The sequence below is a fragment of the Drosophila teissieri genome, chromosome 3R (genome assembly GCF_016746235.2).
Source record: "Drosophila teissieri strain GT53w chromosome 3R, Prin_Dtei_1.1, whole genome shotgun sequence".
In the NCBI taxonomy this organism is placed as follows: Eukaryota; Metazoa; Arthropoda; class Insecta; order Diptera; family Drosophilidae; genus Drosophila; species Drosophila teissieri.
The window spans coordinates 27,396,939-27,412,548 of record NC_053032.1 but is presented as its reverse complement, the minus strand read 5'-3'; the positions used below and the strand labels follow the sequence as shown (position 1 = coordinate 27,412,548).

Genomic DNA, 15,610 nt, shown 5'->3' with positions numbered 1-15,610 from the left:
TTAATTATAATTTAAAGAAACCACAAAACGTAGACTGTGCTTTGGCTTTATTCGACACACAACATATATCGTATGGATATGGAAGCTTTCATTTATAAAACATACACTTTACAGAGTTTTCTATTTGAGTATCAAACTAAAGTATATAATCCATATTGCTCTCGCTAAATTCGATGTAAGTTCAATTGAAAACCCCTTTCGCATTGCTTAGAATCATTCGTAAACACTATTATTATCCTGAGGGTCATAGTTTTTTGCATCTACATATCTATGTATATGAATATTTTAAAACGGAAATCCATAGGCTGTCCTTAAACTTCAAATTTTGAGACGTCCAAGGGTGGCAGGTTGTCCAGATCATACGCGCTTTGGACTCCTCTAGGTCTAAGACAGAACAAGTGCTCCACGGCCTGCTTGATCTCCTGCTCCGTGCAATATGGATTGACCATGACAATGGAGTGCGCCAGCATCTTGGCAAGCTTCTTGAACAGAAATCGATTGGCGATAAGGCCCTCCGCCAGAGGAGACATCAAATGTCGTACAATCCATGGGCGTATACGAAGCACGCAGCTTGCCAGCAGTACTTCGTCCACTAGATCAATTGACGGGCTGGATAACTGGTTGACGAACTCATCATCGCTGTCTTCGCCAAAAAACAGGTGAAACTTATATCTCAAGCGGTCCTCACAGCGCCAATCCGCTTCCAGTAAGCGAACCAAACAGGCATTGAGCCGCCTTCTCTGTGCGTAGAGTTCGCAAGGCCAGCGACTCAGGCGAAGATCCACTTCGCTGTGATGCCCAGTTGGAGGTGTGGCAGTTGGAGATGTGGGCGGGTCTTCATTTTTTTCAGGCAGTTCCGCGTTCGCTATTTCCTTTAGTATGGCCGAGATCTGCGGATCGTCAGTAACAGCAGTTGGTTCGATGCCGAATATATGATTGAGATCAGTGGGCTCGTCGCCAAACAGCATAGCCAGCTCCTGGGCCACAACGTCTTCGGTTTCGGAGTACGGTGATCCTTGCCTGGCAAGGGGCTTGTGCTCAGGAGTTCTAATTTTACTACGACAGCGTGGACAGGGAGTTTCTTGCTGAACTTGCGACAGTTCGAGACTAGCCTGAAACATATCGATTTTTCTACGCAGCTCATAGCTCCCATCATCACACTCCTCCGTAGGAGAATCGTGGCCATTTTGGGCTTGTATGTCAGTTGTTTGTGTGGCCTTATCCACCAGTAGGCGGTCAGTTTTTATGGGCACAACATCCTCTCCAGCTTCAAGCTGCATTTGCTCAAATATAATGTTGGTCAAACGACACTCCTGGGTGTTCCTACGTACCGCAGCTATCTGTAGGTATACAACTTTGATAAACATGGCTCATTATATGTATGTTTCTCATATTTTTGTACCGTTTTGACCATGGCTCTTTGGTAGATCTGTGCAGCCATGCAAGCCTTTTTCGCCTTGTCCTCCAGTTGCTCCAAGCTCGCGGGAATGCAAGCCCAGGCAGTGGGTTTGTGGCGATTACGGGATTGGTTGGCCCAGGCGCAAACATTCTCCTGCAGCTGGCGCTCCAAATATAGCACGTATTGCTTGCGTACCTACGCAGTTATGTAAATAAACAAAAGTTAGGAACTGCCAAACGCTTCCACAATAGAAATTAGTTAGTTTGCAGGATATACCACGTCTGTGAGAACCACAAAATCGTTATTTCCTTCGCGTGTAGTATTCATTCTTCGGTCTTGGATTTATATTCTTCACTTCAATCGACTTTACGCATTTTGGCGCAGTTCTTAAACGGTTAAGTCGCGATTTAAGTCAAATAGGAATTTAAACAATTTGACGGAGCTGCCACCTTGTAGGGAACATATGCTGCACGGAATAGTATGACCAGACCGCACAAGCCAATAAGTTTCCTTTAGAGCTTATCCAAGTTCTCAACCAGGATCAGACAAGAAAAGGAGACAAAGAAAAAATAAAATAAAACAAATGCTTCAAAAATATTTATGATTTTTAAGTATATGTTTTTAAAAACAAGAACATAAAACGTGTTTCTTGTTGATTAATAAAATTGATAAATAATAAGTTCTTTTATCTAAACTACAATCAAAAATGTTTATTTTAGAAAGTATTTCACAGACAACAGTATTACATATTTTCGATTTACTTTTACTTTTTATGCACGCTTTTAAATCGAAAGAAGGTAATTAAAATAATTAAGTAAAAGGAATTTCTTGAGGCAAGCACTGAGTCAGGGCCTATTTACATTATGTAAATATGTATAAGTGACAAGCATATTACAATACAAGTTCCATTACATAAAAATATAAGCAACTACGATCAACAGTAGTTGATTTTTGCAGAGCCAACGGAATCGTACGTCCCGTTTTGTTTATTACAAATCGTTATTTTGAACAACAACAAAATTAAGCGTGAGGAGAAACTATTATAAATATATATGTTTAATTATGTTTTAGGGCTATACTTCTAAAGCCGCGGCCAATATTTGGCTTAATTTTGAATATCAATCGATCATCGCTTTACTTCGATTTAGCATCGCTCTACCAGCTAGTCCAGAAACATGTTGTCGTCGTCAAAGGTAAAGATGTTGTTGCGTGCTGCCTGGGCGGGATTAGCATCCGGACGTGCTCGGCCACCTTCCGCCGTGGCCTGGCTAGTGTTATTGGCCGGCGAGGGATTGTCCGTTCCGGTGGCGGTGCTGGCCGAGATCCTGGCGGAATTGCTGCCATCGGCCGCCATCTCTGGGCCAAAGCCATCGAGCATGACAAATTCGTCGTCCGCATCGCTCCCATCGTCTGCCAGTGACTTGCGGCAGATGGGACAGGTGCTGTGCAGGTTAAGCCATGGCACGATGCAGTTCTCGTGATACAGATGCGAACAGGGCAGCTTGCGTACCGTCTCGTCAATTTTGAAGTCATCCCAGCATATGGAGCACTGGATCTTGCGGTTCACCTCCTCGGCACTGATCTGCACATTGGGTATCTCGTTAATACGCTGGGCCGACAACGGCGGCGGTCCTGAAGTCTCCATTTGGTTGAGCATTTGGGTGACAATGGTATCTAGTCCCTCGCGGCCCCACGCATAATCTCCCGGGTTGCCCATGAAGAACATGTGCGAATTGCCGCCGCCGCCGACTCCTCCGCCACCGGGTCCAGTTACTATTTCAGCTGTGGCGCCGGCCAGTGGCAGGCTCTGCAGAAAATCAAAGAGCACATTGTCCAGTCGGTCCAAATTGGCCGGACGAACTCGTCCGCCGGCGGTCAGACCGCGAGCAGAGTCACTACCCGAGGGACCGGCGAAGCCGCCTAGATGCAGCACATTGCTGTGCCGTCTGTTTGGCTCGATGGTGATCTCCAAATTGGGCACATTTCGCATGTTCAGAAGCGACACAATATCGTTACGCAGCGACTCAACATTCACGTGAGATCCGCCCGAGGAGCTGCCCCTGCTCAGGGTGTCGTGTGAGCCAGAAGAGCCACTACCGCTGCTTCCGGATCTGGCACTGCCGGATGCTCCAGCCGCCGACGAACCCATCTCCGGTGCATTTGCCGGCAGCTCCTCCACGAAACCGTTGGCGCACAGCGGGCAGGTGAAGTCCGAGTTGGGAATGTTGATCTCCACGTTGCACATGTGGCAGAAGAATCGCTTGGTCTCCGCGGGGCGGTCCTCCACCACCATAGCTTCTGCCATCCTGCGGGAGGTCCTTTATTTTCTTGGCAACGGCTCCGCTGACGATTGTGCAAGATTGTCGCCTTCTGATGATGTTGGCTGCTCACGGCTGTAGACGTTGCTTTGACAAGAGGAGGACAAGGTACACGCACCTAGCTTCACCCGGTCATTGGGTTTGGTCGGAACAATTGGGAGTTTAAGGAATAGAATTTAATTTTTCTATAAATAAGGGCCTTCACAAAGTGGCCTTTGCCGCAGAAGAGAATAAATCCAGCAGGTTGGCGCGGTTTGGTCACACTGAAAGCCAAATAGCTAGTATTGACATGAAAAATAGTGACATTTGGTTGTATTATTACTTAAAAAGGATCTTAATGATAGTGGATATACGCTTTAACACTCGCTGGGTTATTTTTGCATTTTAAAAACGGTTTCGATTTTACTTATGTTTAACCGATTAAAAATACTAGCTACAAAATATGCGATTCGATTTGAAATCTCTTTAGCAGGCGTTGCCACCTCACTCCTATGCAGCCAGTCAATATTAGCCCATTTCACACTCGTAGTCTGGCAACGCAGTGCAGAAACAAAAAGTCATCATCCCAGGCGGCGTTTAGCATTTTGCAAAATTTCTATTTTCCTGCTGATTAAATTGAGCTGAGCCAACAGCACCGCCACCATGTCGATTTTAGCCTACAACGGAGGATGTGTTGTGGCCATGCGCGGCAAGGACTGCGTGGCCATCGCCACAGATCACCGATTCGGCATTCAGGCTCAGACGATCTCCACGGACTTCAAGAAGGTGTTTCACATCGGCCCACGGATGTTCCTTGGACTCACTGGCCTGCAAACGGACATCCTGACTGTTCGCGATCGCCTGATGTTCCGCAAGAATCTGTACGAGACACGCGAAAACCGCGAAATGTGCCCGAAGCCCTTCTCGGCCATGATGTCCAGCTTCCTGTACGAGCACCGCTTTGGCCCATACTTTATTGAGCCGGTCGTTGCAGGCCTGGATCCCAAAACCATGGAGCCTTTTATCTGCAACATGGACCTGATCGGCTGCCCCAACGCACCCGACGATTTTGTGGTGGCCGGCACCTGTGCGGAGCAACTGTATGGCATGTGCGAAACCCTGTGGAAACCCGATCTGGAGCCGGACCAGCTATTCGAGGTCATCGCACAGTCCATTGTTAACGCCTTCGATCGCGACGCCATGAGCGGTTGGGGCGCCACCGTCTACATTATCGAGAAGGACAAGATCACGGAGCGCACACTGAAGACCCGCATGGACTAGACGATGTTAGGAGTTTCATTGGTGATTTTGTATACAACATTAACCGAAATACACATACAAATAAAATTTGTTTAGGTACAACATATGCGTAGTTCTTTTCTATAAAACGTTCATATATAACTTTAGATACAAATGCGTTCTATTTAACAATTGTTATTTCGCTGTATTATTACATTATAGTTGTTGTATTACATTATTGCTCTTCTGTCCACTCGATGGACTTCTTGGCCAACAACATGGCAGCATCCTCGGTCTTTGCCCCGCCAATGAATCCGCTGTGATGGACAAATATGAGATCTTTGATGCCCGCCTTTTGGCTTAGTTCATCGTCCCTCAATCCCCGCCAAGGGGTAGGCAGGAATTTGCGACCCTGAAAGCTGCCAGGCGTCAGTGGAACTCCGGCCACTCGCCAACTGCTGCCGTCGTTGAAGACGACCAGCTTGGGCACACCCTCCACTTTGTACTCCTTTTCGAGATCTGCCAAATGAGACTTCCAGGGGCAGAAATTCTTTAGCACAAGAACCTCGCCGGTTGGATGGACGCTTTTGGCGTTGTTCAGCGCCTCTCGTACGTGATCACGGGCTGCAATCCAGGAACAGCACACCTCCACAACGTTGTGCACTAACTCCCGACCGGCAGTATCCATCGCCTGTCTGAATCGGTCATCGATGTCCACGCCAGTTTCCTGCCAGGAGGGATTCAGCTTGCCAATGCGTGCGGATAGATGGGTGGAAATCTTGTATATAGGCTCGGCGCCCTCGAACATGGGCACTCCATTATCAATTGCGTCCAGTTCGTTGATAAAATTCCTATAGATCTGAATGAAAGCCAGTTGCAGATTCTCCGGTGAGAGTTTAATTCCCCTTTCACGCTGCAAAATGCTCTGTATGACACGCTCCCCATAGTGACTGTAAACCAGTCCAGCACTGCTTAGCCTGGAGAAGATAACATTGGATTTTATGGTTTCGTTTAAACTAAAGCCGCAAATTTACCTGATAACGTTGAAATCTTCGCTTACTTCTGGGCGAACTGAACTAAAAGTTTCCTTGAAGGTTTGTTGGTGGTGATCGTACAACTTATTGGCATGATCATAAACGCCGCCCACGTCCACTATTATGTCGCACTTCTCCTGCAAAGCTTTGTCGTCCCGACTGCGGAAAATCTCTGCGTTTTTATACTCCTCCAATTGCTTGAGCATAAAACATGCGACCACCTCATCGCAGTGAAAAGTCCCGCTGTGGGTGCCGATCCAAAGGGGAGAGCGTTTTGGTGGGGTACCTCCAGACATTATAGATAGTGTTCCTGTTTCAAAACGTCCAGTTAAGCTCAGATATTGCAATTAATTTCGGATTCTTCCTAAGAACTTACGAAAACGCGGTAACAATCGGAACATTAGCGACAGACTTTTCTTCTGCTGACAATCGATAGCACACGTTTTTATCACTTGATATGGCAGCGCAGTCGACTTAAAAATAAAACCTGCAGTGTGGCAGCACTGACAACGGTTTTTTAAAACCGCAAACAAATAACAACATTTTATTTAAATACGTTTTTTAGACAAATCTTATTTAAGTTTTATATGTCAAATACATAACAATCCTGTGAAATCTGTACCAACAAACAACAGAGAACTTCGCCTCTCACCACTCGAATGCATGGGCGTTTTTGCTGATCCAATAAATTAGCAACCGTTTGCTAATTTGTAAAACAACAACTTATAGGGACCACTTCAATTTTCGGACTGTTTAGTAGAAAATTATGGGCTGGAAATTTCAGTAAACCTTTGTAGCTCTAGACCCACGCATGGATACATTGGATAAAATTTACTAAGTACAAGGATTTTCCAGAATGGCAGAAGCCCGTTTGCGCCGAAATATAAGTCGGCAAGTACCCGCAATGTAAGAGTGATTAGTTAGAAAGATCATTAAAAAGTGCACGGGAATCGGAAAGTTTAAAAATACATTGCTGACCCACTGCGTGGTATTGCTTATATAATCGGCTGATGCCTTAAGTTATTTAAATTTCACATTTCCGTTAATTGTGAGCTGAAACTGACGAACAATAATTAAAACCCAAATAGTAGGCAAACCGTCTGTGTGTGCGTAAAAAACATAAATCACTGCCGACAACAATGATCACGTGTATGAGCGCACACAAAACGTAAAGTTTAAATTGTTGCACAGGCATTTTTCCCGTTTTCAGCATCCCACGACCTTCGAAAAGATGCTAAGCTCGGAAATTGAGTGGAAAAGGAAGTACCTGGGTAAACAAAACTCGTTTGAAAAAGCACATCTCCCATTGAAATGCGAAATTCAGCTCGAATTAAAGTGCAATTTGCCCCGACGTCGACGTCACTCGGGCAAATCAAAAATATAACAGGGTTTATTGTGGTACTAATCGATGCAGACACGCTTATCAGAATCTGGACTCGTTTCGACCTCAGCTTCTTGCAATTAAGCTTATCATAGAGATAACGTTAGAAGTTCATTGCCACTGTGCGAAAAATGCGCTTGTTTTCACAATTACACAAGTAATTATATTTTCACGCCCCTGAACAAATAAGCAAATTCCACAGGCAAACACCAAACTGAAACTCAAAGGTTTATTGTGCCACGTGTGGTACTGAAACCAAGTAAATTGCTGTGTTTCAGATTTGTGATATTATGTTATCAGTTCTATAATATGAATAGGTGAATATGCTCATAGCAGTTACAGGGTAACATTTGGTTGGTGACTCTCGTTACGTATACGCCCATTTAACTTATATTAGCGCCGTCTTTTTTTCAAATAAATTGCTTAATACAACAAATATGTGAGTACGTGTTAAAAAAACGTTGAAAGCAATTAACTGGAGCACTTAAAAAAGATATTACTAAATGGGGAGGTGATGATTTTGTATCCAATAAATTTGCCACTATTAATAAATTACATTACTCTCGTTTGTGAGTTTTCTGATGTGCAAAATCACAATGGCAGACGCTGCAAAGACTTATTTATTTGAGCTTAAGTGAACTTAAGTAGCTTTACTGTATTTATAGAGGCGAGAGATCAAAGCCGCTTGACGTTCCATTCAAGTGTGTCGGGTTTATGCAACTGTCATTTAACTATGGCGAGAATTTACCTTTTCCTGTTCGTAGTTGCATCGTACGTTATATAGAATACGGCTTTGTGGGTATATTCGTGAACTCGAACCGGAATGCTGGAGCTGAACCTACATGTGTACGACACAGAATTCATTCGTATTCAGAAAGAAATGAATGCGTTTTTTTTATGAATGCCAAATCGATTCGATGCTGATTTAGTGGGAAGATTTAGTACCCGGGCAATGATTAGTTAAATACAATACAACAAACCGGTTTGTCAGCGCGGCTCAATTGATCTCCCGCTCATTGAATAACATTTTAGGGGAATTTGGGGGTTTTGTTTTGTTTTCTAGCCGCCGAATTGGTTACCAAATTGCTTTTGCTTGCCTACATTCCAAATGGCACAAATGCCAAGCGAGCTTTCGTCGCATTTCGTTTGCTGAGCTCCGTCTTGTAAGCTCAGCTTAATGGAAAGCTTTGTTGTAACGGGACAAAGATTCGCGCTCGGCTTCGGTTTCGGTTTCAGTTTGTTTTGACCGCGCGACGCGTTCTGGTCTTAGCGTTAAGTCCTCCAGCAAATCGGTTTCGAGCCAAAAATATACAAAAAAGTCTTTATATTTTACACCTTACTTACTCACGGTACAACTTCGTCACAGACCCTTTTTGCCGCTGATTAAAACCAGTTGGAAATTCGGGCAAAAAACCGCATTCGAAAGTTCAACACTCCGATTATAACTTTGGGGATATCTTGATAAATGTCCCACTTGCGTATATTATATGTGACATCGATTATGTGCAGTGCTTCAGCTTCGGCAGCGAGTTGTTTCCGTCGCACGCAATCTTGGCCGACATCGCTGTTATAACCCTTATTTAGCCAGAAGTTTGCAGTTTCGGCCGCCGTATCTTGGCCATTAACCGCTGACATATTGGCATTAATGAGGGAGTCCATTTTGCAACAGCTGGCCGACCATGATATTTGTCTTGGGCTCAAGAAGACAATTGCAAATAAGAGATACGTGATGCAAGAACCGCGTTAATTATTTATTTGCAATGCCTTGAATATAGAGCCACATTGCAAAAAATTCATTTCGAGCAAACAAAGTAAAGACGAAGTACTGAAATATCATGTCGAAAATTTAAAAATTTCTTTTAATGCACGAATGTAAACAAGAATGGCAGAAAATAAGTGAAAATAAGCGTTAACATTTTCGGCAGCAGACAGTTGGGGTGCGCCACATTAAACGGTGTGTCGGCGGTATAGACGTCTTTCGGCTCATCTTGAAAAGATAGTTTCAACCGGTTTCGCTGGGTCCCGTGACCAAAATTCGATTTATTCCGAATCCCATAGACAACCTCGTACCACTCAACCTCATCTCGAACCCTATGCACCTCGGATGAGCTGGTTTCCATGCTCAAGGCTCGGCTCTTCTTTTTGTTTTGGCTGCTTCAAAACTTCGGTTCACTTTGCTCATATGCATAAATTGCATGCGAATGTCCAATAAATCGTTTATATTTGCTTAATATGTGCTAAGAGATTTCTCTTTTGCATATCTGAAGTGGAATTAAATTATTGTGACTATTTAAATATATTTAAAGTGCCTACATAGCTTTACCCTTCCACAATGTGAAAATGCTCCGCGTTAGAGTATGAAAAGAAATTATTTTCGAATAGCGTACATATAAACACGTAACATTCAATTGTGTCAAAAACTTCAGCACTCCCAATCGCATAATAAGTAAGCCGAAAGAAAGCGGCCGAAACAAGAAGACCAATAAATGTCCAATTATAAGATTTTTTGTTTGTCTGTGACTTTGAAAGGTTTTGCCACTTAGCACTCTCCGACGAAACCATCGATAAATAATGATAATTGTCAATAACGATGGCCAAATGATTGCCAACTAAGTGAAAAGAGCCACAGTTTGATCGGTATACAAAAACCTTGCGCACAAGGCAAAGACTAGCAGCCACCAGCCAGCAGCCACTTGAGCAAACAGAAAAGTGCATTAAGTATACGCCGCGCATCAAGTATACGCAGTGATGTCCAATGGCAAGGCTGCCACAGCTGGCGCAACAGCTGAGAAAAACGGGTAAAAACGCATAATATGCACTACAGAGTTCCCGCTCAAGCAATAAACCGTAGTTAATGGCCAGCTGAAACTAATCGAATGCAAAAACACACTTTTCCATTGCAGCTCGCTGAACGATCGACCATTGTTTATGCAAAACAGCAACGGCGGACGTATTGCGACCGCCGACGTGGAAGTCAGCAACTTCCGACGCGCCCTCCCACAGTTTTTAGCTGTTAGTATTAAGAACATATTGCTATTCGGTAAATAACACACACCTTCCAGCTACCCAGATTCCCAGGGGAAAGAAATTCAGGAAGCCACAGCTGATTGGTTTTATATCCTCGTAAATAGCTTGCATTCTATTCATGGCTATTTATCAAAATTAAAGTCAGTGATTAAACGAAACTGCCAGTAATTAAACGAACATTAACAAACCTTTTTTGCTTAGAACATTCATTATTTTGCTGTTGAGATAGCAGCTCAACACTAAATCAAAGTAAGAAATAAAACAATATTAATGAAGCCTACCTAACTCTGTTCTCTTAACTTCCAAACATTGCTGCTGTATAATTAACAATTCTTGACTTTGGCTTAGCTTTTAAACTTCGATTTCACTCCCCTAACACGGAATCAATAGTATAACTCAATTCATTTTGATTGCTATATCGAAACCACACCTGTTCGTGTTTTTTTTAAGGATATGGCATGACCTTGGGCTTCCCCACGATCGTGATACCCGCCATTCAGGGAGGCGAGGGACGCAGCGAGACCAGTGGCGACATAGTCCTCAACAAGGACGAGATCTCTTGGTTCAGTTCCATTAACCTGATATGTGTGCCACTGGGATGCCTCTTCTCTGGACTCTTAACGCAGCCGCTGGGCAAACGGAGGGCCATGCAGGTTAGACAAATAAATTGGGGATATGAAAAGCCAAGCTATTAATGATCCGTACTTCAAGTGTTAGCCAAATTGACCAATTTTAGCCCTAGCGAAGGGTGTAATTTTTTTTGGCACACACCTGAAAAGATACAAATTGCAACCGCAATCATCTGCGGCTCATCAGGTGCTTCTCCGATTACCGATCGCAGCGATCGGATCGCATCACTGGCACACTGAACTGGAATCGAGCTGCGTGACTTTGTGGGGCTTATGCAATTATGTTTATCCACTCGAACCGATCCATTCGTACTAACCAACCACCCACCCACCCATTTCCTTTGCGTTTTGCAGTTTGTCAACCTGCCGATTCTGGCCGCCTGGCTGATGTTTCACTTTGCGACGCGCACGGAGCACCTGTATGCGGCTTTATGCTTGGCTGGTCTCGGTGGCGGATTAATGGAGGCGCCGGTAAGTGAATCCAACCACACTGATTAGTAGTACTAGGTGTTTACCTCTCACGTGCGAACGCAGTGCCCATATCCACTGCCCCCCAAAACTCTTTGTTTATCTATTCATTGGCATATTTCCCATCGTACAGGGGGATCACTTTTCTCGACACCTTGCGAATTTTAACGCCAAGCTGTTGTAACCGCAAAATTATTTGGAATCATTGCTGTACACTATGACTAATCTCTTTACAAGTAGTTGATTTTATCGCGTTGCAGATAAGGAAACAAAAATATTTTGTAGAATATATCAGCTGACTTTGGCTTTTATTGTGCTACGCTAATCAAATGAATGCATCAGAGTAACAAAGTTACATTTAATTCAAATGTCAGTGGTCTCTACAGTTGCTGCTGTGCTACTACTATTCAATTCTAGCGATTGGTCTTCGTAGTAGTAGTCAGATACATTGGTGCGACCCAGACGAGTGGAGTAGAGCGGCTCGTGCGGCTTGATTTTCTTATCGAAGAGGCAGGTCAGGTAGCGCCCCTTGCCGGACTTGAGCATTCCGCAGCCGATCTTCTTGTTCTTCTCGTGGATCAGATTGGCGAAGACCATTAGGTGGTCCTGCGGGGAAACATCGGGAAAGCTTTTCACATAGCTGCGCTTCATCATCTTGTGGTAGCTAAACCACATATTAAGGAAGCTGATCACGTTGAAGCCCTTGGATATTTTGGATATCTTAACGAAATCTGAGGACTCGCCCACGTCCTTGTAGAGGAACGTATTCACACAGGGGGCGGTGGAGTGCTCGTGGCACTGATTGGACACCCGCATCGCCATCAAGGACAGCTCCTCGTCCCATTTGATGTTCTTGAATTTGCCCGCTTTGGGGAGATGGCCCAGGCCTTTCTCCACTTTCCTCCGGAAGCTGTTCACATTCCGCACGATATCAGTGCGATAATCGGTCATCCTAACGCCCTCGTGGTCTTTGCCGCATCTCGGTGACCACTGAAAAGGCATTTAAGCAAACATTTATCTGATTGCTGCGTTGATCAATGCAGCTACTCACGAATTTTATGCCGCAGGTGATGTGCTTCTTGTTTGGCGGACAAATGGCGGAGTTGCAGTAATCGGGTGGCTTTAAATTATGAGTTATTTTTTATAAGAAAATCCCCTTATGCACAGAGAGAACTTCCTACCTTTACTGGGTTGTTGTAGTGTATTTTCTGGACATATGTGGGCCACCGAGTTCGGAATACAGTATTGCAAGTATGTCTTTTCAGTTCGGCTACAATCATTAAAAACCACAAAAGTTTCATCTTTCACAGTGTCGAAACTCAAAGTGATGCTATTCATGATGGAATTCTATTTGCTGCGGATGATTGCAATTTGTATGCTTAGATTACTATAAGATTACACGCATTGTGTCGATTTTCGTGGGAACTAACAAATACTCACTAAAGCTGTGAGGTGATATGTGATCACATTTTATCCCCAAAACTAAGCTCATCACACATGGCCATTAAGTAGCATCTGCGATTGCAAAGTTCAGTATGTTTATGTCAATTGTCGATTGTCTCCGTGACTGCATACACTGACCCACATAGTTCTCTTGCCACAATTGTTCACCTTGGCCAAACTCCTTGAGAACTTTGGTTGTCTTGCCACTTGCCACTTCAGATTGCCACAAGCTGCTGATATTTAACTATTAACCCTCTAGCTCAACATGTTAATAAACAAAGTAATTAATAAAAGAAATTGGTAAGAAGAAAGATATATAATGTATCTTTTTACTTTTATTAATTTTGAAATCTAGTGTTTCTTCTTAAAGCTTTTTTTCGATAGAACTATATAATTTGTCTGACATTTGGCGGGTTAACTTGATGTTTGAAGTGAGATAAATCTTTGTAAATCACATTTGAAGTAAACAGAAACGAACTCCACTAACGACTAACCTTGTTGATTTATTGCAGGTGCTCACCTATGTGGCGGAAATTACGGAGCCCAAATACCGCGGCATATTGTCCGCTTTGGGCACAACGTGTGTCATCACGGGTGTTTTCATACAATTCATCCTGGGGTCCCTGATGGACTGGCGGAGTGTGGCGGCGGTGAGCTCGGCCTTTCCGGTGATCACCATAATAATGCTGTGCTTCGTGCCCGAGAGTCCGGTTTGGTTGATCCGGGAGCAGCGTTTCCGGGAGGCCGTGAAGTCTCTGCAATGGCTACGTGGCTGGGTTCCGGAGCACATGATCGAGGCAGAGTTCAATCAGCTCTATGATGAACTGATCACCCAGAAGGCCATCGAACTGTCGGCGGATGGAGTTCCTCCGCCGGGTCAACGCCGAACACTGGGTCAACGGCTGAGGATGTGGCGGAAACGCAGCTTCCTGGTGCCATTCCTACTGGTTTCGTTCTCCTTTTTCACGGGTCACTTTTCCGGAAAGACCCCACTGCAAACCTATGCTGTGCAGATTTTCCACACCCTCAAGGCTCCGATGAACAAGTACCACGCCACAATTCTTCTGGGAGTGGCTGAGATGCTGGCCACCATCCTGGGCGTTGTCCTAATTCACTTCACCGGAAAGAGACCTCTGGTTCTGGTTTCAACGGTGGGCACCGGTCTGTGCTTCTTTGGCACTGCCACTTATGCCCATTTCTTGAGTGAAGTGCCTGGATTCACCGTCAACAACGTGGTGGTTAATGCCTCCTCCATTGTGCCCAAGGAGGGGATTCTTTCCCAGCAAAATATATCCAGGATCTTCGAGACAGAACAACAGGCCATCAGGCAGGAAACGGAGCGCTTTACTACCCAATTACCCGACATGGAAACGACTACAATCTTCGATCAGGAAATCTATAATCGCAGTAAGAGGGAGGTGGATGGAATGATGACCACCGATGCACCAATGGACACCACCATGTGGCCTGAGTCATCGAGCAGTGCGGAACCCATAGCATCTTCATCCGTGGCACCACCATCGACTTCGCTGAAGCCACCCCTTGTGGAGGAACTTCTGCTGGTGGTGCCCAAACAAGAACACAACTACCTGGTCTGGGTGCCACTCATCCTGCTACTACTCTCCGCCTTCTTCTCTCATCTGGGTATACGAATGTTACCGTGGATTCTCATTGGCGAGGTGTTTCCGGCTGAGATTCGTAATTCCGCATCGGGTTTTGCCGGTGGTGTGGGCTATATCTTTGGCTTCCTGGCAAACAAACTCTTCCTGGTGATGCTGAGTGCCTTAACTCTGCCCGGAACGTTCGCTTTTTATGCCAGTGTGGCCTTCTTCGGCACCATTGTCCTGTACTTTACGCTTCCAGAGACTGAAGGCCGCACACTGGGTGTAAGTATACAATTTTCTATTTTAATTACTTAGGGGCTTAGAAAAGTATATAAAATATAATCTTACTTTTGAACAAATATATATATTTTTTTGTAGGAAATCGAAGCTCATTTCTCCAAGAAATCCGATGTGAATCTGCTTCGCAAGCAGCCCAGCAACAAGTTACCCATCAAAGACGAAGCACAGTTCCCCGGGAATACCATTAATATGCAAGGTAACTTCCAAGTGCCCATCACATCGCAGCAACAGGCAAAGATTATCCATTTGCAACAGAGCGACTTTACGCCGCGCTCCCAAAACGGAAGAACACCAGGAGTTGGGATGTCCAATCCGGCTTTCGAGGAGAGCAACACCACACATTTGTGAGGAGCTGCATGTGGACTGTGTCATCACCTAAACATTATTTAAAAGTGCTTAACATTCCAGTGATATTTCTGAGAAATAAACTTAACAATTTAGTTTTATGTATGCGACCTGGTTTTTATGTAACATGTTTAATTCGAAATGGGATTCGCCTATTTTATTTCTAGGTTAAAGCAGTATCTTTGCACTGATTCACTACCAACCTTTATCAATAATACCTTTAAAAGTTCGTGGATAACATAGATACCATTTCTCCAGAAGGGTTACTTATCATAAAAGACTTTGTACCATAGCTGACGGAAATAGTAGTGAAATGAGCAAAGTGGTAAATGACCAAAACACGATAAGCTCAGTTCATTGAAAATAAATGAGTAAAGCTTAAATTCCCTAACTGGACTAAAGTGGAGGAAAACAAATTTGTTCAGTTATTTAAATTACAGATGG

At 44.2% G+C, this 15,610-nt stretch overlaps 6 protein-coding genes across 10 annotated transcripts; 2 read left to right on the top strand and 4 right to left on the bottom strand.

Moving 5' to 3' along the window:
- Positions 1-69: 69 nt before the first annotated feature.
- LOC122622374 lies at positions 70-1,882 on the bottom strand. The gene is made up of 3 exons (XM_043800774.1): positions 1,676-1,882; positions 1,403-1,594; positions 70-1,340 (listed from the first exon to the last, which is right to left on the bottom strand). The coding sequence occupies exons 1-3, from the start codon at positions 1,724-1,726 to the stop codon at positions 312-314; spliced, it is 1,272 nt and encodes a 423-aa protein (XP_043656709.1). The 5' UTR covers positions 1,727-1,882; the 3' UTR covers positions 70-311.
- Positions 1,883-2,343: 461 nt separating this feature from the next.
- On the bottom strand, positions 2,344-3,955 carry LOC122620409 (E3 ubiquitin-protein ligase Iruka). Its single transcript, XM_043797848.1, has one exon. The coding sequence runs from the start codon at positions 3,702-3,704 to the stop codon at positions 2,562-2,564; it is 1,143 nt and encodes a 380-aa protein (XP_043653783.1). The 5' UTR covers positions 3,705-3,955; the 3' UTR covers positions 2,344-2,561.
- Positions 3,956-4,230: 275 nt separating this feature from the next.
- LOC122622669 (proteasome subunit beta type-3) lies at positions 4,231-5,062 on the top strand. Its single transcript, XM_043801304.1, has one exon. The coding sequence runs from the start codon at positions 4,360-4,362 to the stop codon at positions 4,975-4,977; it is 618 nt and encodes a 205-aa protein (XP_043657239.1). The 5' UTR covers positions 4,231-4,359; the 3' UTR covers positions 4,978-5,062.
- A 32-nt stretch (positions 5,063-5,094) lies between these two features.
- Positions 5,095-6,486, bottom strand: LOC122622666 (MYG1 protein C27H6.8). Its single transcript, XM_043801301.1, has 3 exons — positions 6,346-6,486; positions 5,970-6,279; positions 5,095-5,912 (listed from the first exon to the last, which is right to left on the bottom strand). The coding sequence occupies exons 1-3, from the start codon at positions 6,368-6,370 to the stop codon at positions 5,171-5,173; spliced, it is 1,077 nt and encodes a 358-aa protein (XP_043657236.1). The 5' UTR covers positions 6,371-6,486; the 3' UTR covers positions 5,095-5,170.
- Positions 6,487-6,734: 248 nt separating this feature from the next.
- Positions 6,735-15,552, top strand: LOC122622665 (facilitated trehalose transporter Tret1). Of its 5 annotated transcripts, none has more exons than XM_043801297.1 (7): positions 8,577-8,699; positions 9,894-10,148; positions 10,254-10,390; positions 10,828-11,030; positions 11,361-11,477; positions 13,430-14,803; positions 14,900-15,552. In XM_043801297.1, the coding sequence occupies exons 2-7, from the start codon at positions 10,099-10,101 to the stop codon at positions 15,167-15,169; spliced, it is 2,151 nt and encodes a 716-aa protein (XP_043657232.1). In that variant the 5' UTR covers positions 8,577-8,699; positions 9,894-10,098; the 3' UTR covers positions 15,170-15,552. The 5 variants fall into 5 exon arrangements, with proteins under 5 accessions (XP_043657231.1, XP_043657232.1, XP_043657230.1 ...); XM_043801295.1 differs by having other exon boundaries at positions 9,880-10,148; XM_043801296.1 differs by lacking the exons at positions 8,577-8,699; positions 9,894-10,148 and adding an exon at positions 6,735-6,875.
- LOC122622668 (venom allergen 3) lies at positions 11,752-12,812 on the bottom strand. The gene is made up of 3 exons (XM_043801303.1): positions 12,656-12,812; positions 12,526-12,594; positions 11,752-12,464 (listed from the first exon to the last, which is right to left on the bottom strand). The coding sequence occupies exons 1-3, from the start codon at positions 12,773-12,775 to the stop codon at positions 11,838-11,840; spliced, it is 816 nt and encodes a 271-aa protein (XP_043657238.1). The 5' UTR covers positions 12,776-12,812; the 3' UTR covers positions 11,752-11,837.
- Positions 15,553-15,610: the final 58 nt, after the last annotated feature.